This window comes from Peromyscus eremicus, chromosome X (assembly GCF_949786415.1).
Source record: "Peromyscus eremicus chromosome X, PerEre_H2_v1, whole genome shotgun sequence".
Taxonomy (NCBI): domain Eukaryota; kingdom Metazoa; phylum Chordata; class Mammalia; order Rodentia; family Cricetidae; genus Peromyscus; species Peromyscus eremicus.
In genome coordinates, this window is record NC_081439.1 from 115,481,570 (window position 1) to 115,491,601 (window position 10,032).

A 10,032-nucleotide genomic window follows, 5' to 3' on the forward strand; every position below is an offset into this window, starting at 1 on the left:
TTTAAAAAAGGAAAAATATATACTTCAGGAGATCCCTGCTCTAGATGTTAGCCTTCGTTGAGTGAATCTGCAGCTCTCTCTCTCTCTCTCTTACTCAGGGGTGGAGGATTAAATAAGCTAGTACAATTCTTTCTAGTTGGTAATGTCTGCATCAAACACTGACTGGCAAGATTTTGTGCAGTACTCATCAAATCAACACACTGTTTGTTGATATAAAGATTCGTGCCTGTGTTTAAATTTTGAAGTGCACGGTCTAGTTGAATATACCAACCACTAGATAGTAGAGACATTAAACTTATAACTCTGCAGGCTCCAATTGAATCATATATCTTAATAAACCCTCAGGCTAGAAACTTGCAGAGTCCCACAGAAATGAAGCTAAAGTTCAGAGTCTAGGACCAAAGTTCTGAGTAGAGTATGTGAAAATATAAACCATGCTGTTTTTCTTCTGTTCTCTCTCTCTCTCTCTCTCTCTCTCTCTCTCTCTCTCTCTCTCTCTCTCTCTGTATGATATGTGCATGTGGGGGTTCATGGACACATTTACAGGCTGATCTCTTCTAGCACTCACTCCTTATTCCTTTGAAACCTGAAGCTAGGCTGTCAGCCAGAAAACTCCAGCAATCCCCCTACTTCCACCCTGCAGAGCACAGAGGTTGCAGGTGTATGTGCCATTCTAGCTTTTTTTTTTTTTTTTTTTTTTTTTAATTTTTATTTTGCAATACAATTCAGTTCTACATATCAGCCACAGATTCCCTTGTTCTCCCCCCTCCCGCCCCCCTCACCTTCCCCCCAGCCCGCCCCCCATTCCAATCTCCTCCAGGGCAAAGCCTTCCCCACAGACTGAGATCAACCTGGTGGACTCAGTCCAGGTAGGTCCAGTCCCCTCCTCCCATGCTGAGCCAAGGGACCCTGCATAGGCCCCAGGTTTCAAACAGCCAACTCATGCAATGAGCACAGGACCCGGTCCCACTGCCTGGATGCCTCCCAAACAGATCAGGCCAATCAACTGTCTCACCCACTCAGAGGGCCTGATCCAGTTGGTGACCCCTCAGCCATTGGTTCATATTTCATGTGTTTCCGTTTGTTTGGCTATTTGTCTCTGTGCTTTATCCGACCTTGGTCTCAACAATTCTCTCTCATATAAACCCTCCTCATTCTCGCTAATTGGACTCCCAGAGACATCACCGCCATTCTAGCTTTTAATATGAGTGCTAAGGATTTGAAAACAGACCTTCGCGCTTATACAGCCAGTACTCTTACCTGCTGAGCCATCTCCCCAGCCCCTTATGTGCCGTCTTATTGCATCTGGCAGTAGAGATGAACTTCTTAGGAACTCTTGATGTATGCTTACTCAGTGCCTTTCGTGGCTGCTGATACTTGATTGTGACTGAGGTAATGGCTCCACACTGGAACAAGCCATCAGACTGAGGTGCTCTGATTTGATATTTTAGCATGTCACAAGAGCTAACTAACGTTGGTAGAGGGTGCCTGTAGAAGTGGATTAAGATCCTGTGCAGGCTCCCTTCTTAGTGCTAACTCCAGGATGCTCTCTGGCTAACTAATCTGAGTAGAAATTTGTCCTGAGTATTAAAGTGGGGTTGAAGGAAAACTAGAAAGCTGGTTAAAACTGGAAAAGGAAGGAGGTAATTTTGAAACAGCCAGTGTTCCATCCCTTGGCAGAGGGAAAACTGGTATGTAGAATTTATTGAAGTGTTCTCTTAAAGATGAAAGCGAGAGTCTTATAGAACCAATTTGAACAAAGGCATGCTGTCTGTCTGTCAGACACACTCTCTGTCAATCAAGTGCTCCCAGTCAATGTAGATGGGGCCATTGTCTAGCAAGGGTGTTTTCAGAACCTTGAGTTTCAAAGTCAAGTTACACACACACACACACACACACACACACACACACACACACACACTCTGTAATGAGACATTTGAACAAATTAGCAATTAATATGACAGATGGTCAGTTTGCAACCATGACTGAAAGGTGGATGCCCTGTGGGTCAGGTGAGAGAAAAATTTCGCCTACGATGAGCCCTTTGTGAAGGAGAGGGTACACACATAGAAATGCTGACGGCAAAAAACAAACCAAACAAACCAGCAAACAACCAACCTGGCATCTCCCCTCATGCCCACCTTATAGTGAATAAGCAGATCGATGTGCTGTGGGAAAGAAAGGAAAGCTGCCAGGAGGAGAGAGAGCGAGCTGGCAGGCAGCTCATTGGAATTCACAGAATAACCTTTAAGTATGAGAACTCACAAAACTGCATGCGGGAGATCAGAGCAGCAATAGGTGCTCAGTGTCACTGTTGTCCCTTGTTCATGCTGCAGCTAGAGGCTCTGAGGCTGAGGCTGAGGCTGAGGCTTGCTCTCCTCAGGTTGCTGCGCTGCCTTCCAGGTGACTGTTGCGCAGAAAGAGACAACACGGCTGAATTTCATCACTGCAGTTGTTCGGTTCTACACAGTGCTAAGGCCCTTGGGAGAGTTAGTGAGACATGCCTCCAGATTGCCGCCTCCCACCTGGAATCAGGGAGTCTCAGGGCTGGGACCAGGGAACCAGGATCTTGCCAATCCAACCCTCCATCAAGTGACAGAAAATCACTTGACTCTTCCTGCAACTTCCCAGGGACTGAAAGCTCACCATTCCATGAAGCAGAGCGTTTAGCTTCTGATCCTCTCTGACTCTTATCCTAGTCTTCTTCCTTGGATGAGTGCAATGGTTAAGACCTTGGGCTCTATAGTCAGACAGCTCCTGCTCAGTGCTGATGTTGCCAACTCAAGGCAAGCTCTGTGACCTAGGCAAGCTTTATTAAACATCATGGAGTCCCAAGGCTCTCACCTCTAATCATGTGGATAACAACACAATGCCTGACACAGTGTCACTGCTTAGTAAACACTAGCTGTTGATTTGTTAGTACATGACTATTCTGGAGCCTCCTCCCACCACCTCTAGTTCCGTCCTGGCAATCATACAGAACAAGCATAATTTGTCTTTATGACAGCCCTATCAGATCTGTGACTAATGCTATCACTTTTCCTCACCCTGTATTACTTACTCCAAGTGTTTCCTTATCTAGATACAAAACCCCAGCCTTTTCTCATGTCCATCATCATGCTAGTTGGCCCTATTTTTGAATACTTCTGTTTGTCAGCATCCTTTTAAAACAAAGCCCTTCCTCTGAACTTAATTGGTGGGAGGTATCGTCAAACTAATGTAAATTTCAGCAGATTATCACCTGCCTCAATCCAAGATTCTTGACTTTGTGCAGGACCTCAGGGAACAGACCTGTAATCACAACTACTTTGGAGGATGAGGCAGGAGAATTGCAAGTTCAAGTCCTTTTCTGGGCTACAGAGCAAGGGATTTAAGACCATCCTTGGGACTTAGTGAGATCTTGCTTCAAAATAAAAGGTTAAAAAAATGAGGGCTGGGGATATAGTTCAGTGGTAGAGCGTTTTCCAAGCATGCATAAGGACCTATGTTCAATCCCCAGTACTTAGCAAAAGAAAATTTACTTCCACTAAGGCAGTAGTTGATATAAGTTTGAAGTTATTTACCCTTTTGACTTGTGCTCAGTTTGCAATGAGTGATAGGAATAATTTACCTGTAGGACAATTTTCTGGTGTAGAGAAGCAAGTTGGACTCTTTATAGAGAACAAAGATTTCCAACAGCACTTGAGTCAAAAATATATTTTGAGGTCCAAACAAGTATATAGTTATATTGCTGAGGCTATAGATGACAATGGGAATTTATGTGTCAATGCCTAGAAGTTCAAGTCAACAACTGTCTATTGAGCTGCCACACATAGGGCTGGAGGCAAAGGGAAAGGTGATATGAAGATGAAAATGAGACAGAAGCCAGACCTTCAAAAACTTGACAGCTGGAAGATAAGATGGGCAATATGCAGAGAATTATGTGGCTAAGTAGGGCACATATTATGAGAGGCAAAGTATTATGGCAGTTCAGAAATGGGAAGAGTACTTTCAGGTTGAGGTATCTGCAAGGGCTTTGTGGATAATGATTTTAGGCATGGACCATAAATAAAAGTCAGAGTACTGACAAGAATTACTCCTGCCAATTCTACCCCTGTCTTGAGGAAATCCAATTATCCCTCCAGGGAATTTTCAGTTAGGATCATCTTAAGTCCTACTTTCATTTCCCCAGGAGTTATTTTACAAGATGGAGATGAAAAATGTCTCACATTACCAATTGAGATCTCCAGCACTTCTCTCACTTGCTGAACAAAGTCAGAGCTGGACATGCTTTGCACATGCTTCAGTTATGCCAAAGATCATGTGCTTCAGATATTTATGGGTGTGTAACAACCTATCCCCCAAATTCAGAAGCTTAACACTATGTACATTTCTAATCTTATACAATGTCTGAGGGTCAGAAATTTCAGGCCTTGTCCAGGGATGAGGAGAATGAGAAGACTCAGTCACAAAGCTGGGACTCACCATGTAGGCATCTGCATAGGAATGCCAAGATGTTGTCAAGACAAGATGCTTGATTTCTTGAAGAGGGGGTGGATGCAGGGGGATGTCTTTTGTAGCTTAGTGAAGTGACACACCACAACTTCTGCCACATGTCATTGGTATGTGAGAGGATGCTGCATGTCAAGGATGTGAATGTCAGTACGTGAAGATGGGGAACATTGAGTGCTCTCTCCAAGTCTGGGTATCCTAGTAGCCCTTATGTCTCATGCTCTAGGATAGATGGCAGACTAGGGGGAAACAGTGGTGATTGTGAAGTCTTAATACTGACTTTGTGCTATTGCTGCCTTTGGGGAGGTCTTAAAAATATCAGAAAGACAGTGCTCCTAGCTTGATTGGAAGCAGCATTGATGGTGACAAGAATAGACCTGAGTCAGTGGATTGGTGCTATCTTGTGAAAGAAGGTGCAAGGACTGATCTTGTTCTCCTGGCTTAGGGTTCCTCATCTTTGTGTTTTACTGTGTGATGAAGGAGAGTGTGCGGGAGCAATGGCAAAGGCATCTCCATTGCAGGTGGTTTCGGCTAGATAACTTTTCAGGTAAGATGTCAACTTGGGTGAGATCTTAAACCGTACATGTTTTATAGAATTGATCATATTAATTTGTCTCTTAACAAACTCATATGACAAGACTACCAAAATAGAAGCTGCTTCCATGGCATGAAAATGAATTTGTGCTTTTATGCTAAGATGAAGGAAGTCAAGGGAAGACTGTGAGTTGGGCCATATTTTAACCTGGTAGAGCTCTTGTTTGGGCCCAGATTGCTTGGGTTGCTTGCCATCTGTCCTGTGATTCAGTTAGATGAATGGTGACTGGGTACTTAATGTGTTTCAGGAACTGGGTCAGAGGGCCTTCTGGCCGGTAGCCAACAGTAGGTTGATTGGCTGTGAGCAGCAAGTGGAGTGAGTATGTCAGCATTTCTAAGATGCCTCACAAGTGAGCTGCCTGGGTGGCTCTTCTGATGGGGCTCTCTGCCAAGTGGGAGATACAGTAGCCTCTAATGTTGCCTCTCAACGTTGGCACTTCCCCTGAGGACATCTCCAGTGCAGGCTAACTGCTGTTCTATTATCAAATGATCTCTTTAATTTTGGCAGCTTGTCTCAGTCTCCATTCAAAGCCCAGGCTGCTTCCTTTAGGGAGGCAACATTTGTGCTCTAGGAGTCTACAAGTGGCACCCAGGGATCTTTTCCACTGGGTATATCAGTGACCTTCAAGTCCTTATGCTCTAGGGAAAGCAGACATCCTTGGTAAGTGCATCGGCTTTTCATGTATCCACACCACTGTACAAATGTACTTCTCATAATTTCATAGAAAAGCCAACTCCAAGAATGAACAAACATTGAGCATTTGACTTCTTGGACTTCATATTTTAATGGTATTATTGAAGGCAGTATAATATCTAGACCACAGTCTCACACATTTTAAGTGTAGAATTTGATGAATTTTACATTTAACTTTTTTTCTGGTGTCATTTCAGATGGGAACAACAGGTTTGGGATAAATGTTAGGTATAAACAGAAGAAACTGAAGAAAACCCATGAGTCCAAATTATTGACACCATCGCTCAAGTCAACAATAACCAATTCCACTTTCAAATCTATGGGATCCATGCCCAGCACTCCTTCAGAAATAAGCTTTCCAAATGGTAAAGCACAAGGCACTTTGTTTGTATTTGTGTTCCAGAGATACTCAATAACATGAGACTATATATTAAGTCTTAGATAATACCTTTTCCTCAAAGCAAGCACATAATTAATATATAATGTAACAATATTATATTGTATAATATTACATGTGGTATGATACATAATATAATTAATATAATATGATACATATTCAGGTAAGCACTAAATCTAATCTCTCTCTATATATGTATTGCTTTTCTATAGATATATGGAGCTCATTCTGTATATATCTATATTCTATATTATATGTCTATATTCTATACCTTTAGAATATATATCTATATTCTATGGATATATTTGGACTCATTCCTAGCTGAGAAAGTATGTATAGACTGATGGGCTGTTAGACTAATGGGAAGAGAGGAGACAAAAAGTTTAAAAACTTCAAAGGCTCTTTTTAATGATTTATTTATTTTTATTTCATGTGCATTGGTGTGTTGCCTACATGTAGGTCTGTGTAAGGGTGTCAGATCTCCTGGAACTGGAGTTATAGACAGTTGTGAGCTGCCATGTGGGTGCTGGGAATTGAACCCAGGTCATGTCGAAGAAGCAGTCAGTGCTCTTAACCGCTGAGCCATCTCTCCAGCCTGTCGAAGGGTCTTAAAAATAATTGTCACAGACTATTGAAATCAGAAAGAACCCTAGACATAGTCTAGATCAAATTTCTCCTTTTATTCAAAGGGAATCTTAATCATGGTAAAGAAAAACGCCTATGAACAATCACTAAGATCATAGCTACTGCCTCTTACCATTAATACTCCTTGAGTTACTACCACAGGAATCTCTGCTTCTTGGTGGAGACAGATATTGACCTGAGGATAGGATATTAGGAGAGAAATTACAGGAAAGGGATGGGTCTACAAGTTAAGAATGGAAAGCCTTCTTGAAATAAAGAAAAATAGTAAAAGGAAAGTAAAAAGGATCAAGAACTTTTGAAAACTGTAAGTTAAAAACTGAATGCAGTAGCACATGCCTATAATTCCAGCCCTCAGAAGGCTTACAAGAAAGGTTTCCCAGATTTGAGACCAGCCTGGGCTGCATAATGGGACCCTATCTCAAAAACCTAAAGAAGAAAAAAAGAAAGGAAGAAAGAAAGAAAGGAAGAAAGAAAGAAAGAAAGGTCCTCAAGTTGATACTGGGCTGACTGCATTCTGTTTTCCTTGGATCATGATGCAATAGCCTGTGTTTGCTTTTCTTAAAGCCCAAACTAAGCTTCCGCTTCACACATACAGACTAGCTTGATAGCCTGACTGTGGTCACCCTGTCGCTTTTGCAGTGCTAATGGCAGGATTCCCTCTCTCACTTTTAGATTTTATTACATTGACTTCAAAAACTCATTCTATTTTCCAGGCCTATAACTGATTTGGAAACTGCATGGTGTGTTAAAAAGGCTTTGGCTCAAGATCAGGTTGTGTCCTGAACTTTGTGACCTGCTTAGAGATGTATTCTTTCTATCCTTAATATGCATAACTCTACAAGCTAGCTGCAAGTCTGAGTGAGCAGACAAGGCTGGTTGAATCACACTACATAGTCTTAGTCTCCGCTGTTGTATGGGAAAGTTAGTGGTACCCATGGAAACAATCTTTCACTAGCCACTGGTACCCATCACAGTCTGACCAGCTAAATACTATTTATTGCTCTTCTTGGAAGCCCTGGATTGTCATAGTATAAAGAATGCGTGACTTGTGGAATCTCCTTAGTAACTAATAGTTGGGGATGATTGGGAAATGTCAGTTTTGCAAAAGGGTATCCCTACTGTCCCAAGGATATTTTAATTCATTAGCAATAATGTATCCCAAATGTACATTTATTTTTCTTCAGAGGAAACAGTAGCAAATACGTGTTGGAAAATCTTAACACTTCCTTATACCAAGCAATAGTCCTGGAGAATCAAGAGGCCTAAGGCCTGTTTCAAAGTGCTCACAGATTGTGACTATAACTCTGCCAGCAGAGCAGAAAAACAGCCACGGGTTCTAAAACTCAAATCTAGATACCGCCATCAAACTTGTGGCAAGCACAATTTCATCTACTAATCACAGTCCTGCCAGGTGCTTTCAAACTTTCAGAAACTTTCAGAACAGTTCTATCAAATCTATAGGGAATATAGCTGTGTTCTTCAGAACTTCTCCAAGCTTTGGTGAAGAATGATCTTCTCTAGGTTTAAGATGAATGTCAGTTATACTAACTTTAATTTGCAATGTAGGAAGTGCATAGGTACCTGTTGCCTAGTTGGTGCTGTCAGAATGAATTCATCTCCCCCACAATTATGTTAGCAGTATATTTTTCACAACCTTCACTTTTCTACTTATTCACTGCATCATTTTATGATATTTTCATATCTGTCTTCCTTGTGCAAAATCCTTCATGAGTCTGCCTTAAATGTTCTTTGTTTTCATGCAGGTGACTTCGATGATTGTTCCCATACGTTCTCTTCCTTGGGTTGTGAAGCTGCACCGACTTTTATAAGAAGAGCATTGCCTGCAGAAATCAAAACAAATTCCATTCAGAAACAAAGATCATTTTCAATAAATGTCAGCAGAGATGCTCACCTGATTCCCAGTCCTGGATTGGGGAAAATGTTCAATTTGTGAAGCAAATCTGCCCCTACCTTGTATTCTATAATTGTTTTGGGAGAGGCAGAATGAAATTTTATTTAGTAAATAGTAAGCTTGGAATAATTCTCTTCTTCATTGTTATTTGTTATTTTTTTAAAAACCTTCTTATTAAATGCTTTCTGCTAGGTAGAAAGAAGACAATGAAGAAAAGACAATCCTTTTATTTATTTGTTTTTATGAGTATGAGTCTGTGCCTATGTGAATGGATCTGTGTCACAGGCATACAGGAACCCTTAGAGACCAGAAAATGGCTTCCAATCCGTTGACACTGGAGTTCCAGGTGGTTGTGAGCTACCTTGTGGGTGGCTGTTATTGAACCTGTGTCCTTTGCAGGAGCAGTAAATGCTGCTCTTAACTGCTGAGCCACCTCTCCAGGACCAGTGGGTCTTTTTTTCATTTTTAAAGAGAAGCTTGAAGCCCATGTGTGATACATTAAGGGAGAAATGTCCATAACATTGGGGATTTTGTTTCAAAAGTCGTGTGTGTATGTCCTAAAACAAACAAACAAGGCCAAGGTCTTTATTGCTCTGTCCTGAGAGGCAAACAATTCCAGATGACCAAAGTCTCAGGATCCTTAGCTACCTTGATAGCCACAGAAGAAGCAGATAGGAAAACCATGAGGTCAGAACTGAAGAAAACATCCCTGCCTTGTTTGCCTGTCATAAAAAAAGAAACCTAAAATCTCCAGCATTCAAGGCTTCCTTTTGATTGACATCCCTTATTTAAACATGTTCTGAGGAAAGGGTGAATCATCTATTCACACATGCAGGGATTCCATGGTGGGGACTGTTTCTCAGCCAAGATAGTCCCCCAGGGGGTAGCAAGCAGGGTCCTGATGAACATAACAGAACAGGAACTAGCTGAAGCTGTTGGCTCTCCAAGAGAAATAGAGGAGGAGAAACGGGTAGTGGGGGAGGTGGGAGGAACTGGGAGGAGAGGAGGGAGGGAAAACTGTAATAGAGATGTAAAAACAAAAAATAATAAATAAACAAAACAACAACAAGAAGAATTGAAGGGTAGGTCAGGACAAGCAGTGTGAAAGGGCCTGGGACAAAGAAGGACCATCTGAAGATGACAAAATACGCAAAGAAAGTGAAGTCCCATAGCTTCATGTTTTATGGCTAAGCAGGATGAGAGAGCTTTTGTATTTGTTTTGGATGGGTTCTATGCCCCCCCCCCCCCGTGTGTGTGCGCGCGCGTGAAAGAACTAGCACATAAATGATTGCCAAACTG

At 41.8% G+C, this 10,032-nt stretch overlaps 1 protein-coding gene across 1 annotated transcript in view; it reads left to right on the top strand.

Annotated features, from left to right (window-relative positions):
• Nucleotides 1–8,775, top strand: part of Adgrg4 (adhesion G protein-coupled receptor G4) — a 109,712-nt gene extending 100,937 nt beyond the window's left edge. The window contains exons 21-23 of the mRNA XM_059251366.1: nucleotides 4,937–5,045; nucleotides 5,990–6,144; nucleotides 8,585–8,775. Coding sequence (XP_059107349.1) covers nucleotides 4,937–5,045; nucleotides 5,990–6,144; nucleotides 8,585–8,775 — 455 coding nt within the window. The remainder of the gene's footprint in view (nucleotides 1–4,936; nucleotides 5,046–5,989; nucleotides 6,145–8,584) is intronic.
• The last annotated feature ends 1,257 nt before the right edge of the window (nucleotides 8,776–10,032 follow it).